The sequence below is a fragment of the Rana temporaria genome, chromosome 11 (genome assembly GCF_905171775.1).
Source record: "Rana temporaria chromosome 11, aRanTem1.1, whole genome shotgun sequence".
Classification (NCBI taxonomy): domain Eukaryota; kingdom Metazoa; phylum Chordata; class Amphibia; order Anura; family Ranidae; genus Rana; species Rana temporaria.
Window position 1 is genome coordinate 5111986 of NC_053499.1, and position 25415 is coordinate 5137400.

Consider the following 25415-nt stretch of genomic DNA (forward strand, 5'->3'; position numbering starts at 1 on the left):
GTGAGTCTTCTCTACATTACTTTTATTTGCCAAGTTTCCCCTACACGTTACGTCCTCATAGACTTCTATGGGACTGTATTTGGCTGTCTTTGGCCTTGGGACAGCCCCAGAGAAGTCTACAGGCACTCGCCTATGGACAAAGGGACTTCTCTGGGGCTGTCCCAAAGCCAAAGACAGCCAAAGACAGTCCCATAGGAGTCTATGAGGACGTAACGCGTAAGGAAAACTTGGCAAATAAAAGTAATGTAGAGAAGACTCACTACAGTTCAATCATGAGGCCACCTCTTTCCCTTTGCCCTTAGGCGAGTGCCTGTAGACTTTTCTGGGGCTGTTCCAAGGCCAATACAGTGCCATAGAAGTCTATGAGGACGTAACGCGTAGGGGAAACTTGGCAAATAAAAGTAATGTAGAGAAGACTCACTACAGTTCAATCATGAGGCCACCTCTTTCTACAGGCACTCACCTAAGGACAAAGAGAAAGAGGTGGCCTCACGATTGAACTGTAGTGAGTCTTCTCTACATTACTTTTATTGGCCAAGTTTCCCCTACGCGTTACGTCCTCATAGACATCTATGGGACTGCCCCAGAGAAGTCTACAGGCATTCACCCAAGGACAAAGGGACTTCTCTGGGGCTGTTCCAAGGCCAATACAGTGCCATAGACGTCTATGAGGACGTAACGCGTAGGGGAAACTTGGCATATAAAAGTAATGTAGAGAAGACTCGCTACAGTTCAATCATGAGGCCACCTCGTTCCCTTTGTCCTTAGGTGAGTGCCTGTAGACTCCTCTGGGGCTGTCCCAAGGCAGCCAAATACAGTCCCATAGAAGTCTATGAGGACGTAACGCGTAGGGGAAAACTTGGCAAATAAAAGTAATGTAGAGAAGACTCACTACAGTTCAATCATGAGGCCACCTCTTTCCCTTTGTCCTTAGGTGAGTGCCTGTAGACTTCTGAGGCTGTCCCAAGGCCAAAGACAGCCAAGTACAGTGCCATAGAAGTCTATGAGGACGTAACACGTAGGGAAAACTTGGCAAGTAAAAGTAATGTAGAGAAGACTCACTACAGTTCAATCATGAGGCCACCTCTTTCCCTTTGTCCTTAGGCGATTGCCTGTAGACTTCTCTGGGGCTGCCCCAAGGCCAAAGACAATCGAATACAGTCCCACAGAAGTCTATGAGGACGTAACGCGTAGGGGTTGGCCAGGGGTGTGAAGACTTGTGGCTCTCAATGTTGGATGGAGGCAAGTAGGCATGTGTAGGGGGGGGGGGGAGATTAGGTAAGTCAGGGGGGCAAAAATAATAAATGCTTCTTGTTTTAGAGTGTGCTTCCCCTTTAAAAAAAAAATCCCTTAGCACCACTGACAGGATGGGCCCCACCCTGCCCATCCCTGCAACGTGGTCTGGGCACGGCACTGGGTAGCACTAAAGCCACAGCATTTAAAAACAATAATATTTTTTCACCCCTTGGCATCTGTGGGCCAAACTTGGCAAATAAAAGCAGAAGTAATGTAGAGGAGTCAGAAGACTCACTACAGTTCAATCATGAGGCCACATATTTTCCCTTGTCCCTAGGCGAGTGAAATTTAAAAGAAGCAAGCTGCCTAATAATACGTTTTATCAATGGTGCTTACCAACATAAGCGCGTGCGCATGCCACAAGGGGGCGGAGCTTGTATAAAAGGGTGTCCACACCAGAGCACGACGTGTGGCCATAATCCCAAAATGTCACCCTGACTAGACTTGTACCCATAACCCCTCAGCCAAACTTCAGAATCCCTTTGGTGCAGCGATAGTTATTACACTCAAGTACCCATAATGCCTCAGTGTGGGTGGCGGCCGTTGATCGCTCCACAATCCCTCCCTCGGTGGTGACCTCTAGCTCTGCTCCTCCCCCAGTTTCCCCAGGTTGTGAATGGCTTTGTTTTCCAGAAGCTCCGCCTTCTTCTCGCTCGGGATGACGGCGTTATTCAGCATGGCTTTCACCAGGGTGGTGATGGGCACAGAGTGGGCGGTAGGAAACAAGTAGGCGATGGGGACCATCATCTTCCTCGCGAACCACTCAGCTGGGCGCGACTCTTGCCGGTCACAGAGGAGCACGCTGTACAAAGAGAAGGAGGCGGCTGGGTTAAAGGTAGGCTGCATCCGTAAAGTGAACCTGTGACCAGGCTATGGACATTACAGTTTACAACAGAAGCATTGTAGTCCCTCAAGTAGCTCGCTCAGCAGCTCAGCTCCCCCTCCCAGCAGTGATTTGGTAGCTCCCTCTTTCCAGTAGAAATGCTGCAGCTCAACTCCTCCCCCCCTCCCAGCAGTGACTCAGCAGCTCAGCTTCCCCTTGCTTCGCATCCAAAATGTCTCAGCAGCTCAGTTCTCCTTCCCAGAAGTGATTAAGCAGACCCCTCCGTCCAGCAGAAATTCTGCAGTTCAGCTTTCTCTCCCAACTGTGACTCAGCAGCTCAGCTCCCCCTCCAAGTAATGATCCATACACTCAGCTCCCTCAACCCAGCACTGGCCCAGCAGTGACAGAGCAATTCAATTTCCCTCACCCAGTAGTGACTCCCCCTAGCTTCTCCTCCAAAGTGTCTCAGCAGCTCAACTCCCTCCTTCCATCAGTGACTCAGCAGCTCAGCTCTCTCACCTCAGTAGTGATTCAGCAGCTTGCTCTTCCCAGTAAAAATTCTGCGGCTCATTTTCTCCCCTCCCAGCTGTGACTCAGCAGCTCAGCTCTCCCTCCCAGCAGTGACTCAGCAGACCCCTCTCCCCATTAAAAATGCTGCAGCTCAGCTCTCCCTCCTCAACTTCCCAATGCTTCTCCTCCAAAGTGACTCAGCAGCTCAGCTCCCCCCTCCAAGTAATGATCCGGCCACTCAGCTCTCTCAATCCAGCACAGACCCAGAAGTTCAGCTACCCCCCCCCCCCAGCAGTAACGGAGCAATTCAATTTCCCTCTCCCAGCAGTGACTACCCCTTGCTTCTCCTCCAAAGTGTCTCAGCAGCTCAGACCCCTCCTACCATCAGTGACTCTGCAGCTCAGCTCTCCCTTCAGTAGTGATTCAGCAGCTTGCTCTTCCCAGTAAAAATTCTGCAGCAAATTTTCTCCCCTCCCAGCTGTGACTCAGCAGACCCCTCTCCCTATTAGAAATTCTCCAGCTCAGCTCCCCCCTCCCAGCTGTGATTCAGCAGCTCAGCTCTCCCTCTCCCAGCTGTGACTCAGCAGCTCAGCTCTCCCTCTCCCAGCTGTGACTCAGCAGATCAGCTCTCCCTCTCCCAGCTGTGACTCAGCAGATCAGCTCTCCCTCTCCCAGCTGTGACTCAGCAGATCAGCTCTCCCTCTCCCAGCTGTGACTCAGCAGATCAGCTCTCCCTCTCCCAGCTGTGACTCAGCAGATCAGCTCTCCCTCTCCCAGCTGTGACTCAGCAGATCAGCTCTCCCTCTCCCAGCTGTGACTCAGCAGATCAGCTCTCCCTCTCCCAGCTGTGACTCAGCAGATCAGCTCTCCCTCTCCCAGCTGTGACTCAGCAGATCAGCTCTCCCTCTCCCAGCTGTGACTCAGCAGATCAGCTCTCCCTCTCCCAGCTGTGACTCAGCAGATCAGCTCTCCCTCTCCCAGCTGTGACTCAGCAGATCAGCTCTCCCTCTCCCAGCTGTGACTCAGCAGATCAGCTCTCCCTCTCCCAGCTGTGACTCAGCAGATCAGCTCTCCCTCTCCCAGCTGTGACTCAGCAGATCAGCTCTCCCTCTCCCAGCTGTGACTCAGCAGATCAGCTCTCCCTCTCCCAGCTGTGACTCAGCAGATCAGCTCTCCCTCTCCCAGCTGTGACTCAGCAGATCAGTTCTCCCTCCCAGCTGTGACTCAGCAGCTCAGCTCTCCCTCTCCCAGCAGTGACTCGGCAGATCAGCTCTCCCCTCCCAGCTGTGACTCAGCAGCTCAGCTCCTCCCTTTTCATACTCACGCCGGTCTGAAGATGGTGTATCGTTCAAATCCCATTTCTTCTACTTCAGCTTCAACCTCTCCCTGATAAAAAGAAAATAAATTATACAAATACCAGTTCTAATAATTAATATCCCCTCTTCGAGCTCCGGGACATCCATTGTACAGGATGGGGGGGGGGCGTGTCTTTTTCCCGATCCCCGCTGTGATCAATGAACCCCAGAAGTGCTCTGAGCTCTTCTGTGTTCAGTTCTGTCAGATCCCCGGGGACGCCATCGGGAAAACATCCAATCGAGTACAATCTATACTTCATCCTAATGGGGGGAGGGGGGGAGGCAATGGAGGCATCAGGGGTCCAAGAGGTCCCAGATGCCTCCAATAACCGCCACCTTAATGCAGAAAAACACGGGGGGGGGTCTACAACCTCTTTAACCCCCTTCTCTGCCAGTGGAAGCCGGCCCTTTGAGGGGATTTTAACATCAGGGGGCCAATAGGCGGGTCCCAAATCATGTGATCACTGTGATTGGCTAACCACATGATCAAGACCCCATCCTGTCCACTCGCTGTTGCCAACGGTGCGGTCACAGCGCTAGGGGGGACGCAAATCAGGGCGCTCCAACATAAAGCGACGCTGGCTGTACAGTAGACAGTACGAGAATTCTACCACAAATAAATCGCCAGAGGGGGAGGGGTTAAGGATTCTCTAAAAATCGAATGAAACAGCATTGGTCGATTGGCAGTCAGCTGACCTTCACCCGGAGGTAGAGGAAGCAGCATTAGAAATGCTGCATCTCAGCTCTCCCTCCCAACTGACTCAGCAGCTCAACTTCCCAATGCTTCTCCTCCAAAGTGACTCAGCAGCTCAGCTCCTCCCTCCAAGTAATGATCCGGCCACTCAGCTCCCTCAACCCAGCACTGGCCCAGAAATCAGCTACCCTCCCCCCCCCCCCAGCAGTAACAGAGCAATTCAATTTCCCTCTCCCAGCAGTGACTCCCCCTTGCTTCTCCTCCAAAGTGTCTCAGCAGCTTAGACCCCTCCTACCATCAGTGACTGCAGCTCAGCTCTCCCCTCAGTGATTCAGCAGCTTGCTCTTCCCAGTAAAAATTCTGCAGCTAATTTTCTCCCCTCTCAGCTCTCCCTGCCAGCTGTGACTCAGCAGCTCAGCTCTCCCTGCCAGCTGTGACTCAGCAGCTCAGCTCTCCCTCTCCCAGCAGTGACTCAGCAGATCAGCTCTCCCTCGCCCAGCAGTGACTCAGCAGATCAGGTCTTCCTCTCCCAGCAGTGACTCAGCAGATCAGCTCTCCCAGCAGTGACTCAGCAGATCAGCTCTCCCCTCCCAGCAGTGACTCAGCAGATCAGCTCTCCCAGCAGTGATCATGTGATCACTGTGATTGGCTAACCACATGATCAAGACCCCACCCTGTCCACTCGCTGTTGCCAACAGTGCGGTCACAGTGCTAGGGGGGACGCAATTCAGGGCGCTCCCAACATAAAGCGACGCTGGCTGTACACCTAGAGACAGTACGAGAATTCTACCACAAATAATCGCCAGAGGGGGAGGGGTTAAGGATTCTCTAAAAATCGAATGAAACAGCATTGGTCGATTGGCAGTCAGCTGACCTTCACCCGGAGGTAGAGGAAGCTGCTCCCTTTGTTGGCTCCCTTCGAAGATTCCAGATTGAAGTGTTTGCAGCCCCCTGACTTCGCCAGCTGCGCGGACTTCACCACGTAATCGTGATCCACCCGGATGAAGCCGGCCTGGAGGAGAAAAAAGAAAAAGGAAACCCGTTACTGGAACGTTCTGCCGCGTTACCCGCCAAAATAGTTACAAAAATGTGAGGGGTGTACTTACTTCTGTGAGATACTGTATACATTATCCATCCATCCATTATGTATATATATATAGATAGATAGATATATACACACACACACACACACACACACACACACAGTGGAACCTCGGATTACGAGAATAATTCGTTCCAGGAGAATGCTTGTAATCCAAAGCACTCGCATATCAAAGCGAGTTTCCCCATAGAAGTCAATGGAAACAAAAATAATTTGTTCCGCATTGACTTTAATGGCATGCAATACCGCATGTGGCCAGAGGTGGGGGGGGCGCCAGATAGCCCTCGGAAATGATCGGGGACAGCTCGACTGACCTCTGAAACCCTCAGAAAGGCCCGGGAACTGAATATTCCCGAACGGCTCCAGCGCCCCCCGCACCTCTGGCCAAATGCGGTACTGCACACCCCATTAACCACTTAAGACCCGGACCTTTAGGCAGGTAAAGGACCCGGGCAGTTTTTGCGATTCGGCACTGCGTCGCTTTAACAGACAATTGCACGGTCGTGCGACGTGGCTCCCAAACAAAATTGGCGTCCTTTTTTTCCTCCACAAATAGAGCTTTCTTTTGGTGGTGTTTGATCACCTCTGCGTTTTTTTTTTTTTTTTTTTGCGCTATAAACAAAAATAGAGCGACAGTTTTGAAAAAAAAATGCAATATTTTTTACTTTTTGCTGTAATAAATATCCCCCAAAAATATATAAAAAAAAGTTTTTCTTCCTCAGTTTAGGCCGATACGTATTCTTCTACATATTTTTGGTAAAAAAAAAAAAATCGCGATAAGCGTTTATCGGTTGGTTTGCGCAAAATTTATAGTGTTTACAAAATAAGGGATAGTTTTATTGCATTTTTATAAAAAAAAAAATTTTTTTACTACTAATGGCGGCGATCAGCGATTTTTTTTTCGTGACTGTGACATTATGGCGGACACTTCGGACAATTTTGACACATTTTTGGGACCGATGTCATTTTCACAGCAAAAAATGCATTGTTTACTGTGAAAATGACAATTGCAGTTTAGGAGTTAACCACTAAGGGGCGCTGAAGGGGTTAAGTGTGACCTCATGTGTGTTTCTAACCGTAGGGGGGCGGGGCTGGACGTGTGACATCATTGATTGTGTTTCCCTATATCAGGAAACACACGATCGATGACGGCGCCACAGTGAAGAACGGGGAAGGTGTGTTTACACACGACTCTCCCCGTTCTTCAGCTCCAGGGACCGATCGCGGGACTCCAGCGGCGACCGGGTCCGCGGGTCCCACGGTCACAGAGCTTCGGACCGGGTCGCGGGCGCGCGCCCACGACCTACGGCTGGGCACTTAAAGAGGACGTACCTGTACGTGCTTGTGCCCAGCCGTGCCATTCTGCCGACGTATATGTGCAGGAGGCGGTCCTTAAGCAGTTAATGGCATGCAATACCGCATGTGGTCAGAGGTGGGGGGGGGGGGGGGCAGATAGCCTCGGAAATGATCGGGGACAGCTTGACTGACCTCTGAAACCCTCGGAAAGGCCCGGGAACTAAGTATTTCCGAACAGCCCCATCGGCTCCGGCGCCCCCCGCACCTCTGGCCAAATGCGGTATTGCACACCCCATTAACTTGAATTCTGCTAGTTTTGAGAGACAAACACTCGCAAACCGAGTCAGAATAAAAAAAATAAATAATAATAATTATACTCGGGGCACAGAATTATTTTCCCCTAAATGCATTACTTTCTATTTAGAAATGTTTCACCGCTTTGACTAAATTGCTCTCTCTTCTGTATAAACCCCATTTAGATCCACACTGATGATATCCATCCTTTAGCCATCTACGTATTCCACTCCACCACCCGAGGGTTAAGTCCTTTCCTCTCCATCTCTATGTATACATTATTATGTGGAATTGTATGAAAGCCTTTTGTTGAAATCAAGATTTACTTCAGGCTATGTCCACAGCGCCGCCGCCCTGTTCCAGGACACGTGTTCTATCAAAACATTCAACCAGGTTACTGTGACATCGGGAAAAGCCACGCTGCCGCTTTGGGTCATTGTGTGTTTTTAAGCACTTTAGGCCCCGGCCAATTCTGACACGTCGCTCCTACATGTAAAAATCATCACTTTTTTTTTTTTTTCTATAAAATTACATATGTTTTTTTTTTAAGCAGAGACCCTAGAGAATACAATAGCGGTAATTGAAACTTTTTATGGTATTTGCGCAGCAATTTATCAAACGCGTTTAAAAAAAAAAAAAAAAAAAAAAAACAGTTTCATGCTTTAAGAAAAAAAAACAAAAACAGTAAAGTTAGCCCAATTTTTTTGCATAATGTGAAAGATGATGTTACGCCGAGTAAATAGATACCTAACTTGTCACGCTTCAAAATTGCACACGCTCGTTGAATGGCACCAAACTTCGGTACTTAAAAATCCTCACGGGCGACACTTTACATTTTTTTTTTACTGGTTACATGTTTTGAGTTAAAGAGGAGGTCTAGGGCTAGAATTATTGCTCTCACTATAACGTTCGCGGCGACACCTCACATGTGTGGTCTGAACACCGTTTCCATACGTGGGCGACACATACGTATGCGTTCACTTCTGGGTGCGAGCACGTGGGGACAGGGGAACTTTTTTTTGATCACTTTTATTCCTCTTACAAGGAATGTAAACATCCTTTGTAATAGGAATATGACATGACAGGTCCTCTTTACAGTGAGATATGGGGGAGGGGGAGGTCAATAAGACCTCACATCTCACCTCTAGGCTGGAAAGCCTGAAAAAAAAAAAAAACTGGCTTTCCAGCCAAGGTGGCGCTGTTTTTTTTTAATGCAAAGGCCGGGCGTGACGTCATAACATCGCGCCTGGCCTCCGAACGATCATAGAGACTCCGGCGACCATCTGGTCCGCCGGAAATCTCTATGATCAGCATCCGGGGCTGTCAGTAGAAGCACCGGAGTGGGGGGGGGGGGGGGGGAACTACCTCTCGCTGCCCGTAAGAACGATCAAGAGGCGGAACAGCCGCTATGATCGTTCTTACGGTCCACAGAATCGCCAGGTCTAAAAGACGATATCTGAATGATGCCTGTAGCTGCACCCATCATTCAGATATCCCCGCTCAAAGTCAAGGACGCCCATGGACGTCCGTCCGGCAGGAAGTGGTTAATGCCCTGCTTGTCAATAGGTACAACTGTCTGCTAGTCATTGGGAACTTCTTCCATTAGAATAAGATCATTAAAAAGATCAGTTAATAATCCATCATCTATACCCCCAGAGTTCAGTAAGAACCCCGGTGTCACTACTTAGGAATCTGTTCCCACCAGGGGCAGAGCAGCTGACCAGAACCTAGGAGGACTCAGCTGGCCTCTCATTTAGCAGTGGTGTAGTGCCAGTACTAGGTCTAAAATAGGATCTCCTCTGGCTGTATGTCTAGAATATGAAATCTGGTTGTGGTTGAAGGCCTAGAATTTGACCTCCTCTGGTTGTAAGCTGAGAAAATTATCCCCTCCAGTTGTAGGCCTAGAACAGGTCTTAACTCAACTCAAGTGTAGAATATGATCTCCTCCATTTGTAGCTCTAGAATACGATTTCCTCAGGTTGTAGGCCTAGAATACGATCTCCTACGGTTGTAGCTCTAGAATAGGATCTCCTCTGGTTGTAGGCCTAGATTACGATCTCCTCAGGTTGTAGGCCTAGATTACGATCTCCTCAGGTTGTAGGCCTAGATTACGATCTCCTCAGGTTGTAGGCCTAGATTACGATCTCCTCAGGTTGTAGGCCTAGATTACGATCTCCTCAGGTTGTAGGCCTAGATTACGATCTCCTCAGGTTGTAGGCCTAGATTACGATCTCCTCAGGTTGTAGGCCTAGATTACGATCTCCTCAGGTTGTAGGCCTAGATTACGATCTCCTCAGGTTGTAGGCCTAGATTACGATCTCCTCAGGTTGTAGGCCTAGATTACGATCTCCTCAGGTTGTAGGCCTAGATTACAATCTCCTCAGGTTGTAGGCCTAGATTACAATCTCCTCAGGTTGTAGGACTAGATTACAATCTCCTCAGGTTGTAGGACTAGATTACAATCTCCTCTGGTTGTAGGACTAGATTACAATCTCCTCTGGTTGTAGGACTAGATTACAATCTCCTCAGGTTGTAGGACTAGATTACAATCTCCTCAGGTTGTAGGACTAGATTACAATCTCCTCTGGTTGTAGGACTAGATTACAATCTCCTCAGGTTGTAGGACTAGATTACGATCTCCTCTGGTTGTAGGACTAGATTACGATCTCCTATGGTTGTAGGCCTAGATTACGATCTCCTATGGTTGTAGGACTAGATTACAATCTCCTCTGGTTGTAGGACTAGATTACGATCTCCTATGGTTGTAGGCCTAGATTACGATCTCCTATGGTTGTAGGCCTAGATTACGATCTCCTATGGTTGTAGGCCTAGATTACGATCTCCTATGGTTGTAGGCCTAGATTGTTGGTGTCAGTAGGAGAAATAGTATGAGGAATAGTGCCCCAAGGGCGGAATAAAGGGAAGCAAAGGGCTGCATCTGGCCCGCAGGCCACAGTTTGGAGACCACTGGTCTAGAATATGCTCTCCTGTGGATAAAGGTCCAGAATACGATCTCCTCTGGTTGTAGGCCTAGAATACGCTCTCCTCTGGTTGTAGGCCTAGAATACGATCTCCTCTGGTTGTAGGCCTAGAATACGATCTCCTCTGGTTGTAGGCCTAGAATACGATCTCCTCTGGTTGTAGGCCTAGAATACGATCTCCTCTGGTTGTAGGCCTAGAATACGATCTCCTCTGGTTGTAGGCCTAGAATACGATCTCCTCTGGTTGTAGGCCTAGAATACGATCTCCTCTGGTTGTAGGCCTAGAATACGATCTCCTCTGGTTGTAGGCCTAGAATACGATCTCCTCTGGTTGTAGGCCTAGAATACGATCTCCTCTGGTTGTAGGCCTAGAATACGATCTCCTCTGGTTGTAGGCCTAGAATACGATCTCCTATGGTTGTAGGCCTAGAATACGATCTCCTATGGTTGTAGGCCTAGAATACGCTCTCCTCTGGTTGTAGGCCTAGAATACGATCTCCTCTGGTTGTAGGCCTAGAATACGATCTCCTATGGTTGTAGGCCTAGAATACGATCTCCTCTGGTTGTAGGCCTAGAATACGATCTCCTCTGGTTGTAGGCCTAGAATACGATCTCCTCTGGTTGTAGGCCTAGAATACGATCTCCTCTGGTTGAAGGCCTAGAATACGATCTCCTATGGTTGTAGGCCTAGAATACGATCTCCTCTGGTTGTAGGCCTAGAATACGATCTCCTCTGGTTGTAGGCCTAGAATACGATCTCCTCTGGTTGAAGGCCTAGAATACGATCTCCTCTGGTTGAAGGCCTACAATGTATGAATGCCCACAAGTGCCACCTATCAATGCCCACCAGTGGTGCCAATTAGTGCCACCTAGCAGTGCAACTTAACAGTGCCAGTGTGCCCATCACTGCCACCCATCAGTGCCACCTATCAATGCCACCTATTAGTGCCACTTCTCAGTGCCCACCAGTGCCACCTATCAATGCTTATCAGTGGTGCCAAACAGTGCCTCATCAGTGCCACCTAGCAGTGCAACTTACCAGTGCCAATCAGTGTGCCCATTATTGCCAGCCATCAGTGCCCATCACTGCCAGCTATCAGTGCCACCTATTAGTGCCACTTCTCAGTGCCCATCAGTTCCACCTATCAATGCCCTCCAGTGCCACCCATCAGTGCCGCCTTATCGGTGCACATCAGTGCAGCCTCATCAGCGTACATCAATAAAGGAGAAAGATTACCTGTTTGCAAAATGTTATAACAAAATATAAAAATAAAAAAAATTATATAAAAAAAAAAAACTCCCCCCCCCTCCCCCGGCATGTATAGTGTGTACACAAAGCCTGTTTATCCTGTATGGTGTGTAACCAAAGTTGCTCTGCAGCTTGCTGTGTCACCTCTCACCCCCAACCTGCACGTTGAACCTTAGTGACTAGTATCCCACCGTTGGAAGTCCTCCCTGTCCACCTAAAAGATGCCCAAATGCCTCTCATTCAAGCTCCTAGTGCCTTGCATTTTCCTCGGTTTTGGATGGAGCCCTTTGGATGGAGCCCTTTGGATGGAGCCCTTTGGATGGAGCCCTTTGGATGGAGCCCTTTGGATGGAGCCCTTTGGAGGGAGCCCCTTTGGAGGGAGCCCCTTTGGAGGGAGCCCCTTTGGAGGGAGCCCCTTTGGAGGGAGTGTGAAACGATTAAAACAATTAGAAGAAAATAAGATGCGGGGGGAGGGCGCACAACATCCCGTTTCTTTATTTGCAGCCAAAACAAAAGGCTAAAAACAATGGATAGTTTATCTTGCCAAGGATTGTGTCCTGTGCAATAGGCAAAGCGAACCGATTGCATGGAACATGGTCATTGGCCGGATAATTGTACATTGTTTTTAGAATCAGTTTGCTGAATCTTTCTATTCGTTCCAAAAAAAAAAAAACTATAGCTTCACACACCATTTTTAGTAATTCAGAGGATTGCGGGGGCACTATGGAAGGAATTACAGGAGGCTGGGGGGGCGCTGGGGGAGGTTGGATAGCAATTGTGGGGATACAGGGCTCTCAGGGGGCACAGAATTCTCAGGGGGCACTGTGGGGGGTTGAGGGGCACTGCGATTGGGAGATTTTGATCATCGTTATTATTATTATTTTTTAAAACCAGAGGTGAGCGCTGAGCCACAGTTCACATCGTCGCTTTTCTGATCGCATGACACAGGGGGCAGAGGGCTCTCAGGGGCAGAGGGCTCTCGGGGGGCACTGTGGGGGCAGAGGGCTCTCGGGGGGCACTGTGGGGGCAGAGGGCTCTAGGGGGGCACGGGGCTCTCGGGGGGCACAGGGCTCTCGGGGGGCACAGGGCTCTCGGGGGGCACTGCAATTGGGAGCTTTTGATCATCGTTATTTTTTTTTTTTTAACCAGAGGTGAGCGCTGAGCCGGAGTTACACACCAAAAAGCGTGGTAAAAAAAAAAAGGGCCACACTTCAAAAAAAGTACAGGAGCTTTAATGGGACCTTTGTCACACGTTGGGCAGCTCATTCAAATAAATACGCTGTCCTATGCGCAATGCATAATAGGGCCCCGTCCACACCTCGTAATTTGGGAATCTCAGGCAGAATCGCTGCGATTCTCCCCGGCAACTGGAGCACAATGGCACCCCCAATCCGATTCTACAATGTGCGACAGGTTTAGGCGGCAATCGCGGCAAACTGTACCTTTATCAACCGAAAAAAATAAAAAAAAATAAAAAAAGGCATGGGGGCTTCTTTTAGGCCAAACACACATAGGGGAGCCCACTCAATTGAATGGGCCCGCCGTATGCGAAAACGCAGAATGGCGTGAATATCGCAATTTTAGAATCGTGTAGTGGGAACACTTGTTCTCGCTATGCAATAATGCGAACGGGGCCTTGTATGTGAAAAATCGCACAAACACACACAAAAAAAAAAAGACAAGTTCCAGCTAAGTGCGGATGTGAATGGGGCCTAACCCCCCTTAAGGACCGCCCAACGACTATTTCCGTCGGGAGAATGGCACGGCTGGGCATATGAACGTACCTGTACGTCCCCTTTAAGAAGCCCAGGTGTGGGTCGCGAGCGCGCCGCCGGCCGCGCGACGACCCGGTCCTGTGCTCCATGACCGCGGGACCTGATCGCCGCTGCGATTATCTCACAGAGAGGAAGAACGTTGAGAGAGGGAAGTGTAAACAAACCTCATCCCGTGCTTCCTAGTGAGCCTGTCATAGGGAACGACGATCAGTGACGTCACACGCCCAGCCACGCCCTCCTAAAGTAAGACACAAATTAGGTCACACTTAACCCCTTTAGCGCCCCCTAGAGGTTAACCCCTTCACTGCCAGTGTCATTTTCACAGTAAACAGTGCATTTTTATAGCACTTTTCGCTGTGAAAATGACAATGGTCACAAAATGGTGTCAAAAGTGTCCGCCGTAATGTCGCAGTCACGATAAAAAAAAAAAACGCAGATCGCCGCCATTACTAGTAAAAAAAAAAAATGTTTTTAAACATGCCATAAAACTATCCCTTATTTTGTAAACGCTATAACTTTTGCGCAAACCATTTAACAAACGCTTATTGCGTTTGTTTTTTACCAAAAATAGATAGAAGAATACGTATCAGTCTAAACTGAGGGAAAAAAACGTTTTTTTATATCTTTTTTGGGGGATATTTATTATAGCAAAAAGAAAAAAATATTGGGCTAGATTCAGCAAAGAATTACGCCGGCGTATACATACGCCGCGTAAATTCAAAGCTGCGCCGGCGTATCTACTTTCTGTATTCAGAAAGCTAGATACGCCGACATTAGCCTAAGATCCGACTGGCGTAATTCTATTTGGTGTAGAATATGCAAATTACCTAGTTACGTCGATTCACAAAATGTACGTGCGCCCGGATTTCGTTTTTTACGTCGTTTGCGTAAGGCTTTATCGGCGTAACGTTGTGCCTGCTTCTATGAGGCGCACTCAATGTTAAGTATGGACGTCGTTCCCGCTTCGATTTTTGAATTTTTGTACGTCGTTTGCGAACAGGGTTGGACGTAATTTACGTTAAAGTCGAAACCAATGACGTCCTTGCGACGTCATTTGGAGCAATGCACACTGGGATATGTACACGGACGGCGCATGCACCGTTCGTACAAAGCGTCAATCACGTCAGGTCAACACACATTAACATAAAACACGCCCCCCCCCTTACACATTTGAATTACGCGCGCTTACGCCGGCCCCATTTACGCTACGCCGCCGCAAATTACGGAGCAAGCGCTTTGTGAATACTGCACTTGCTCTTGTAAGTTGCGGCGGCGTAGCGGAAATACGGTACGCTGCGCCGCCGTTAGATTGCGCGCCCCTACCTGAATCTAGCCCATTGCATTTTTTTTTAAATTGTCGCTCCATTTTTGTTTATATCGCAAAAAATAAAAACCGCAGAGGTCATCAAATACCACCAAAAGAAAGCTCTATTTGTGGGGAAAAAAGGATGCCAATTTTGTTTGGGAGCCACGTCGCACGACCGCGCAATTCTCAGTTAAAGCGACGCAGTGCCGAATCGCAAAAAGGGGGCTGGGTCCTTTACCTGCATAAGGGTTCGGGGGCTCAAGTGGCTAAAGAATAACTTCTATACAATGTTACAATTTCGTATTTTTAGAACCGTTCAGTTGATACATTGTATCCATTTCCTTCCATGGGAACACGTGACTTTTATTATTCTTTAAAATCATTTCTGCCAATAAGATTCTCTGATTATTTTGTTACCTCTCAGGGGAACGGCCCCCGGGGGGGGGGGACGCCGGAGTTTTGTCCGCCGCGATTCTCACACTCGGGGACAAAATTCCTGCACAGCTTTGTCCGGCCGGCCAATCGGGAGCCGCGCTACCCACGCTGCCTCCTGGCAACCTCTTGGCTGGTGGAGGTGTAATTTGATTAAAGCGAGCCTCTAATTTCCCCCGGCTTTACTTCTGCATTAAATGCGGCTTAATGGAGCCCCAGCCATCCTCCATTGTCTGCGGCAAATTAAAGTGACACAAATACCCGCCGCTCCCTTCTCCCGAGGTGATTAGCCCGTCAGTTCAGCTGAATGCCATCACAAGCCGGCGTCCCTCTATTCACCGCACTCGCCTTCCGCTGACAAAGTCCCCTTGAAGGACGGGGCAGGGGAGAAGCTTGGGGTCCCGCCACCTTTAACCTATCATCCCCCCCACAATGGACGCCGCCTGACAAAAATGCGCGCACCTTTGTGTCCGATAGAAAGTTGACGTTTTGATGTGCGGGCGTTCGGCTTCTCCTCCACGCCAAATACTTCCACGGCATTGCAGCAGACGGTACGGATCCTACACAATGGGTGAGACGCCGCAAAAAAACAAAACAAAAAAAATTGTGCGTCGCGCTTCACGCCAAACAATGCGTCCAATTAAAAGAGGAGACTTTTTTTTGGAACTTTGTTGTATCCCGCCGCAAAAAGGACAGATCTATAAAAGCGATTTAATATGTCCATTGATACATTCGCCGATCGTCGTCAGACCATTCATTGCGACAGATTTCTTATATGAGCATTTAACCACTTCCGGACTGCCGCATGTACATTTACGTCGGCAGAATGGCACGGACAGGCACATTGGCGTACCTGTACGTCCCTGCCTAGACGTGGGTCCGATCGGGCCCCCCCCCACGTACATGCGGCGATTCCCGTGGCTTCAGGAGCGATCCGGGACGAGGGCGTGGCTATTTGTTTCTAGCCGCCCCGTCGCGATCGCTCCCCGGAGCTGAAGAACGGGGAGAGCCGTATGTAAACACGGCTTCCCCGTGCTTCACTGTGGCGGCTGCATCGATCGAGTGATCCCTTTTATAGGGAGACTCGATCGATGACGTCAGACCTACAGCCACACCCCCCTACAGTTGTAAACACACACTAGGTGAACCCTAACTCCTACAGCGCCCCCTGTGGTTAACTCCCAAACTGCAACTGTCATTTTCACAATAAACAATGCAATTTAAATGCATTTTTCGCTGTGAAAATGACAATGGTCCCAAAAATGTGTCAAAATTGTCCGAAGTGTCCGCCATAATGTCGCAGTCACGGAAAAAAATCGCTGATCGCCGCCATTAGTAGTAAAAAAAAAAAAAAATAATAAAACTATCCCCTATTTTGTAAACACTATAAATTTTGCGCAAACCAATCGATAAACGCTTATTGCGATTTTTTTTTTTTACCAAAAATAGGAAGAATACGTATCGGCCTAAACTGAGGAAAAAAAAATGTTATATATATTTTTGGGGGATATTTATTATGGCAAAAAGTAAAAAATATTGAATTTTTTTCAAAATTGTCGCTCTATTTTTGTTTATAGCGCAAAAAATAAAAACCGCAGAGGTGATCAAATACCACCAAAATAAATCTCTATTTGTGGGGAAAAAAGGACACCAATTTTGTTTGGGAGCCACGTCGCACGACCGCGCAATTGTCAGTTAAAGCGACGCAGTGCTGAATTGTAAAAACCCCTTGGGTCTTTAGGCAGCATATTGGTCCGGGGCTTAAGTGGTTAAAGTGCAATTTTAATTAAAAAAAAAAAAAAAAATAGAAAAAAAAAAAAAAAATATGTAAAATTATACAATTGTAATAAATAAATAAAATTGTGAGGAAAACGTGGATCAGCGAGTGAAATCTATTAGAAAGAAGCAAAGTCCTCCTGATTATCGCTCCGTCAACTTTGTATTTAACCCCTTGGCTACCAGGCCAATTCTGACACTCCTCTCCTACATGTAAAAATCATATTTTTTTTTTTGCTAGAAAATTACCCAGAACCCCCCAAACATTATATGTTTTTTTTTTTTTTTTTTTTGCAGAGACCCGAGAGAATAAAATGGCGGTCATTGCAACTTTTTATTTTGCACGGTATTCGCGCAGTAGTTTTTCAAATGTTTTTTTTGGGGGGGGGGGGGGGATTTCATGCATTAAATAAAAAAAAAAAAAAACAGTTAAGTTAGCCCAATTTTTTTCAAACGCATTTTTATTCCTATTACAAGAAATGTAAACATCCCATTTAACCACTAGCCGACCAGCCGGCGGCAGTTATACGGCGACAGGTCGGCTGCGTGAGATCACGTAGCTATACCTTATCTCGCATTTCAGCCAATAGGGGCGTGCCTGGTAACCCCTTCCCCGCCCCCCTAGTGTTAACCCCTTCCCTGCCAGTGGGAAGGGTGGGGGGCCGGCATCTGGGGGCCCCCTTATTAAAGGGGTCTCCCAGATTCCGATAAGCTCCCTTCCCGCAGACCCCGACAACCAACGGCCAGGGTTGTCGGGAAGAGGCCCTGTCCTCATCAACATGGGCGCCCCCCTGCCCCAAAAGCACCTACCCCCCCATGTTGAGGGCATGAGGCCTGGCACGGTTAAGGAGGGGGGGGGCAATCGCCCATCCCCACCCCTTTCCTGACCGGCCGGGCTGCTGCTCGGATACGGGTCTGGTATGGATTTTGGGGGGGACCCCCCCCCCCCCAACGCCGTTTTTTCGGCGCAGGGGGTGTCTCCTTAACCACTTAAGCCCCGGACCAAAATGCTGCCTAAAGACCCAAGGGGTTTTTACAGTTCGGGACTGCGTCGCTTTAACAGACAATTGCGCGGTCGTGCGACGTGGCTCCCAAACAAAATTGGCGTCTTTTTTTCCCCACAAATAGAGCTTTCTTTTGGTGGTATTTGATCACCTCTGCGGTTTTTATTTTTTGCGCTATAAACAAAAATAGAGCGACAATTTTGAAAAAAATGCTATATTTTTTACTTTTTGCTATAATAAATATCCCCCAAAAACATATATAACATTTTTTTTTCCTCAGTTTAGGCCGATACGTATTCTTCTACCTATTTTTGGTAAAAAAAAAAAAATCGCAATAATCGTTTATCGGTTGGTTTGCGCAAAATTGATAGTGTTTACAAAATAGGGGATAGTTTTTTTTTTTTTTTTTTTTTTTTTTTTACTACTAATGGCGGCGATCAGCGATTTTTTTCGTGACTGCGACATTATGGCGGACACTTCGGACAATTTTGACACATTTTTGGGACAATTGTCATTTTCACAGCAAAAAATGCATTTAAATTGCATTGTTTATTGTGAAAATGACAGTTTGCAGTTTGGGAGTTAACCACAGGGGGCGCTGTAACATTTAGGGATCACTGTGTATGTGTTTACTAGTGTAGGGGGGTGTGGCTGTAGGAATGACGTCATCGATCGTGTCTTCCCTATAAAGGGAATGACGCGATCGATGCGCCGACACAGTGAAGCACGGGGAAGCCGTGTTTACACACGGCTCTCCCCGTTCTTCAGCTCCGGGGAGCGATCGCGACGGAGCGGCTATAAACGAATAGCCGCGCCGTCGTCCCGGATCGCTCCTGAAGCCACGGGGACCGCCGCATGTACCGGGGGGGGGGTCCCGATCGGACCCCCGACCCACGTCAAGCAGGGCACGTATATATACGTACATGTGCCTGCCTGTGCCATTCTGCTGACGTATATGTACATGAGGCGGTCCTTAAGTGGTTAAAATCCATAGAGGACCCAAGGGCCTGGTATGCTCCTGTAGGGGGGACCCATGCCGGTTTTTAGTTGAAATTTGGCGTGGAGTTCCCCCTCAAGATTCATACTAGACACAGTGCTTGGCAACGGCGGATCCAGGGGGGGGGCAACAGGGCAATTGCCCCCCCCCGAGGCAATCATGTCACATTGGCTTTTAAACTGCTTTGCGGTGCCTGCAGCTCCCGCTGCCGAGTCTCTAACTCTCTCTCCCTCTCTCATCACCAGGGCTGGTAGGCTGCCTGTCCTGAGGCTGCTTTGAGCTGTAGCTGACTGCAGCACTCCCCTCTCTCCTGCGTGTATGACATCGGGCATCTCTGGCTGTGTGTGAGAGCTGGATCTGTGTTCGGCTGTGCTGCCTGTGCTAGACCTGCTCGTGTGATAGTAGATGGAGATGGAACACTGATTGAATCAGTGTTTTGTCTATCACACAAGCCCGTCTAGGGTGGGACTTTGCTAGAGCCGAACACAGACCTACAGCTCCTGTTTGTTCCATGACACACATCGGGAGAGGAGATACCTGCTGTGTGTGATCGAGGCAATGCCATGGTGAGTGCCATGCACAGTGTGGCTGCATTAATAGACAAAAGTGGGGCTGCATTCATATACAAAAGTGGGACTGCATGTATATACAAAAGTGGGACTGCATTCATAGACACAAGTGGGGCTGCATTCATAGACACAAGTGGGGCTGCATTCATAGACACAAGTGGGGCTGCATTCATAGACACAAGTGGGGCTGCATTCATAGACACAAGTGGGGCTGCATTCATAGACACAAGTGGGGCTGCATTCATAGACACAAGTGGGGCTGCATTCATAGACACAAGTGGGGCTGCATTCATAGACACAAGTGGGGCTGCATTCATAGACACAAGTGTGGCTGCATTCATAGACAAAAGTGTGGCTGCATTCATAGACAAAAGTGTGGCTGCATTCATAGACAAAAGTGGGACTGCATTCATAGACACAAGTGGGGCTGCATTCATAGACACAAGTGGGGCTGCATTCATAGACAAAAGTGGGGCTGCATTCATAGACAAAAGTGGGGCTGCATTCATAGACAAAAGTGTGGCTGCATTGATATACAAAAGTGGGTCTGCATTGATATACAAAAGTGGGTCTGCATTGATATACAAAAGTGGGTCTGCATTGATATACAAAAGTGGGACTGAATTTATACACAAAGGTGGGGCTGCGTTCATATGCACAGTGAGGCTGCAATGGTGGGCACTGATGAGGCTGCATTGATCTCTTGTACCATGTGTTCAGTCTCTGACCATCCCTTGTACCATGCCTGCAGTCTCTGACCATCTCTTATACCACGTCTGCAGTCTCTGACCATCCCTTGTACCACGTCTGCAGTCTCTGACCATCCCTTGTACCACGTCTGCAGTCTCTGACCATCCCTTGTACCACGTCTGCAGTCTCTGACCATCCCTTGTACCACGTCTGCAGTCTCTGACCATCTCCTTGTTCCATGTCTGCAGTCTCTGACCATCTCCTGTACCACGTCTGCAGTCTCTGACCATCTCTTATACCACGTCTGCAGTCTCTGACCATCCCTTGTACCATGCCTGCAGTCTCTGACCATCTCTTATACCACGTCTGCAGTCTCTGACCATCCCTTGTACCACGTCTGCAGTCTCTGACCATCTCCTGTACCATGTCTGCAGTCTCTGACCATCTCCTGTACCACGACTGCAGTCTCTGACCATCTCTTATACCACGTCTGCAGTCTCTGACCATCTCTTATACCACTTCTGCAGTCTCTGACCATCCCTTGTACCATGCCTGCAGTCTCTGACCATCCCTTGTACCACGTCTGCAGTCTCTGACCATTTCTTGTACCACGTCTGCAGTCTCTGACCATCCCTTGTACCACGTTTGCAGTCTCTGACCATCCCTTGTACCACGTCTGCAGTCTCTGACCATCTCTTGTACCATGTCTGCAGTATCTGACCATCTCTTGTACCATGTCTGCAGTCTCTGACCATCTCCTGTACTATGTCTGCAGTCTCTGACCATCTCTTGTACCATGCCTGCAGTCTCTGACCATCTCTTATACCATGTCTGCAGTCTCTGACCATCTCCTGTACTATGTCTGCAGTCTCTGACCATCTCTTGTACCATGCCTGTAGTCTCTGACCATCTCTTATACCATGTCTGCAGTCTCTGACCATCCCTTGTACCACGTCTGCAGTCTCTGACCATCTCCTGTACTATGTCTGCAGTCTCTGACCATCTCTTGTACCACGTCTGCAGTCTCTGACCATCTCTTGTACCATGTCTGCAGTCTCTGACCATCTCTTGTACCATGTCTGCAGTCCCTGACAATCGTCTACAAACTATGGGATAGATTTATGGCATTTATATTTAAATATTTTTTACTAGTAATGGCGGCGATCATTGATTTTTTAGCGGTACTGCAACATTGCAGCGGACACACCGGACACCTAATTGAGTTCTGTAAGCAACACCTTATTTTCTGGCAGTGCCCCTCCCGAGACTAGACTCTGGATCCGCCCTTGGTGCTTGGTATTGGCAGGGATCCAAGTCGGATCCCCGTTCAATGTCGTGCCGCTGCTAAGCGCAACCACAGCTAAAAGCACCGTACAAATGCAGCTGATCGCTGTGCCTGGAGTCTTGAATTCCAGCAAAATATAAACGCGCTTTTAGCTGCGGTAAAACTGCTGTTCGTCTTAAAGGGGCCTTATAGTAATCCAATGCATTTTTATAGCACTGATCGCTATAAAAATGACAATGGTCCCAAAAATGTGTCAAAAGTGTCCACCATAATGTCGCAGTACCGATAAAAAAAAAAAAAAAAAAAAAACGCTGATCGCCGCCATTACTAGTAAAAAAAAAAAAAATATATATATTAATAAAAATGCCATAAAACTAAACAAAATGCCTTGATGGGCAGAGGTCAGTCTGGAGGAGTGGGGGTTCCTAGGCAGGCTGTATTTGCATGGAGACCCCCCCCCCCCCCATGTGTGATACTGACGTCCTCCACCCAGGAAATGAGGCGGGCTCTGGCTTGCTGCAGCTTCGAATGCAGATTGTGAGAAGCTTACAGTGTGCAGTGAAATCAGAGGAAGCCGCTTCAGTCCAGGAGAGGAGCCATGCACCACTGAAGGGAAGGCCTGAGGTCGGATTTAATTGTCTATGTAGTCTTAGTGGTTGATAGTAGATGGACCTTTGGTCTCTTATCAGGCAATGTAGCCGATTCACACCCTTTGTTATCTCATAACCTGCAGCTGCTCTGCTTCCAACCAGAGGAAGATCTGCCAGAGAGGTGGCTGCACACAGCTGTCTTTGATACTTGTTGGGGCCCCTTGCCAATCTACAACCTGTATAGTTCAGGGGACAACAGGAGTGATTGTTAAAGTGTTACTAAACCCAGGAGCCTGCAGTCGCTATATCTGCTCTCCCAGGAGCCTGCAGTCACTATATCTGGTCTACCCAGTAGGTAGGGCTGTAGGGCAGCAAGGGTAGGGCTGTTGTAAGGCAAAGGTGGGGCTCTAGAATAGGAAGGGTGGGCTGTAGGATGGGAAGGGTAGAGCTGTAGGGTAGGGCTGTAGGGTAACAAGGATATGGCTATTGGGTAGCAAGAATAGGGCTTGAGAGTAGGAAGAGAGAGGCTGTAGTATAGTGAGGGGTGTGGTTGGAAGAGAAGGGCTGTGGGGTTTGGAAGAGAAGGGCTGTAGTGTAGAAAGAGTATGGCTGTAGGGTAGGAGGGCTACGAATGCGGGATAGGAAGGGTAGGGCTGTAGAATAACAAGGATATGGCTGTAGGGTAGCAAGAATAGGGCTTAAGAGTAGGAAGAGTTGGGCTGTAGGGTAGGAAGGGCTGTAGTATAGGGAGGGGTGTGGTTGTAGGGTTAGAAGCGAAGGGTTGTGGGGTTTGGAAGAGAAGGGCTGTAGTGTAGGAAGTGTAGGGCTGTAGTATAGGGAGGGGTGTGGTTGTAGGGTTGGAAGAGAAGGGCTGTAGTGTAGGAAGAGTACGGCAGGAGGGCTACGGATGCGCGATAGGAAGGGTAGTTCTGTAGAATAATAAGGATATGGCTGTAGGGTAGCAAGAATAGGGCTTTAGAGTAGGAAGAGTAGGGCTGTAGTATAGGGAGGGGTGTGGTTGTAGGGTTGGAAGAGAAGGGCTGTGGGGTTTGGAAGTGAAGGGCTGTAGTGTAGGAAGAGTAGGGCTGTAAGGTAGGGAGGGGTGTGGTTGTAGGGTTGGAAGAGAAGGGCTGTGAGGTTAGGAAGAGTATGGCTGTAGGGTAGGAAGAGTAGGGCTGTAGTATAGGGAGGGGTGTGGTTGTAGGGTTGGAAGAGAAGGGCTGTGGGATTTGGAAGAGAAGGGCTGTAGTGTAGGAAGAGTAGGGCTGTAGGGTAGGAGGGCTACGGATGCGGGATAGGAAGGGTAGGGCTGTAGAATAACAAGGATATGGTTGTAGGGTAGCAAGAATAGGGCTTTAGAGTAGGAAGAGTTGGGCTGTAGGGTAGGAAGAGTAGGGTTGTAGGGTAGGACAGGTAGGTTTGTAGTGTAGGAAGTGTAGGGTAGGAGGGCTATGGATGTGGGATAGGAAGGGGAAGGCTGTAGAATCATGATGGCTGCTATCCCTGAATTCCTTCCCACACTTTTGGGGGGGGGGGGGGGGGGGGGCGCCGTTCTCCACTCACCTCTCCAGATTTGGCTTTCGTGGTCCCCAGACAGCAGAACCCCACGTCATGTCCCTGGAAGGCTGCAGCGTAATCATCCAACTTCTCAAAATCCACCACCTCCTGGACCTGGAGAACGAGACGGACATGAATACACAACACACAATGGTGACAAATCGACAAATTAGACTTGGGGGGGGTCACTTTGTTTATTGCGGTCTTTGTCAGGAATAGAGGGAAAATCTTCTACAGGGGACACCTATTTCTCATGAGGAATGCCCTTCACTTTGGGGAGATTTCTTCCCACTTCCTGTTGTGTTTCGGGACAGGAAGTCAAAGGAAATCTCCCCAAACACAGACAGAAAATAAAAATAGGACACAGACAAAAAAAACACTGGCGGGGGTTTAACCATTTTGCTGCCGCAATATAGCAGCCAGGAGTTTGTTGAAATGTTTCCTGCCAGGAGCCAAGTTGTGATTTGGGTGGCTGTATTGTGCCACCCCCTCTGCCCTGACCCCCACCCCCGCCATGTGTCACAGGCTAACCCGTCTCTCCTGGGTGCCAGTGCGGGTGTCAAGATACAAAGCAGCGGGGAATCAATCAACATCTGTTTTCTGATCCCCCTTGGTAGTATGAACTTGGAAGTGCTCAGCTCTAAGCACTTCCAGGTTCAAGACTGTAAAACCCTGGCTGTTCTTTCCATGGAAATGCCAATCAGGTACAACCTGCACTCATCAGCTTCAACGGTGTAGAAAAGGAAGGGCTGTAGATTCAGAGGGGGTGGGGCTATAGGGAAGAGCCGTAGTGTAGGAAAGGTAGGGCAGTGGGTAGAGTAGAACTGTAGGGTAGGAAAGAAGGGACTGTAGAGGAGGAAGGGTGGGGCTGTAGAGGAGGAGGAGGAAGGGTGGGGCTGTAGAGGAGGAGGAAGGCTGGGGCTGTAGAGGAGGAGGAAGGCTGGGGCTGTAGAGGAGGAGGAAGGCTGGGGCTGTAGAGGAGGAGGAAGGCTGGGGCTGTAGAGGAGGAGGAAGGCTGGGGCTGTAGAGGAGGAGGAAGGCTGGGGCTGTAGAGGAGGAAGGCTGGGGCTGTAGAGGAGGAAGGGTAGGAAGGGTGGGGCTGTAGAGGAGGAAGGGTGGGGCTGTAGAGGAGGAAGGGTGGGGCTGTAGAGGAGGAAGGGTGGGGCTGTAGAGGAGGAAGGGTGGGGCTGTAGAGAAGGAAGGCTGGGGCTGTAGAGAAGGAAGGCTGGGGCTGTAGAGGAGGAAGGCTGGGGATGTAGAGGAGGAAGGGTAGGAAGGTTGGGGCTGTAGAGGAGGAAGGGTGGGGCTGTAGAGGAGGAAGGGTGGGGCTGTAGAGGAGGAAGGGTGGGGCTGTAGAGGAGGAAGGGTGGGGCTGTAGAGAAGGAAGGCTGGGGATGTAGAGGAGGAAGGCTGGGGATGTAGAGGAGGAAGGCTGGGGATGTAGAGGAGGAAGGCTGGGGATGTAGAGGAGGAAGGCTGGGGATGTAGAGGAGGAAGGCTGGGGATGTAGAGGAGGAAGGGTAGGAAGGTTGGGGCTGTAGAGGAGGAAGGGTAGGAAGGTTGGGGCTGTAGAGGAGGAGGAAGGTTGGGGCTGTAGAGGAGGAAGGGTAGGAAGGTTGGGGCTGTAGAGGAGGAGGAAGGTTGGGGCTGTAGAGGAGGAGGAAGGCTGGGGCTGTAGAGGAGGAAGGGTAGGAAGGTTGGGGCTGTAGAGGAGGAGGAAGGCTGGGGCTGTAGAGGAGGAGGAAGGCTGGGGCTGTAGAGGAGGAGGAAGGGTGGGGCTGTAGAGGAGGAGGAAGGGTGGGGCTGTAGAGGAGGAGGAAGGGGCTGTAGAGGA

At 49.2% G+C, this 25415-nt stretch overlaps 1 protein-coding gene across 2 annotated transcripts in view; it reads right to left on the reverse strand.

Moving 5' to 3' along the window:
- Positions 1–206: 206 nt before the first annotated feature.
- HTATIP2 (HIV-1 Tat interactive protein 2) overlaps positions 207–25415 on the reverse strand; it is a 31248-nt gene continuing 6039 nt past the window's right edge. The window contains exons 3-7 of one of the 2 annotated variants that reach the window (XR_005744149.1): positions 23588–23695; positions 5553–5690; positions 3954–4015; positions 1085–2098; positions 207–443 (exon numbers count right to left, since the gene is read on the reverse strand). Coding sequence is in view for 1 of the 2 variants with exons in the window: in XM_040327907.1 (XP_040183841.1) it covers positions 1876–2098; positions 3954–4015; positions 5553–5690; positions 23588–23695 (531 nt within the window). In the remaining variant the exon portion in view is untranslated. Of the gene's footprint in view, positions 444–976; positions 2099–3953; positions 4016–5552; positions 5691–23587; positions 23696–25415 lie in introns of those variants that run through there. The other variant, XM_040327907.1, reaches the window with a different exon arrangement.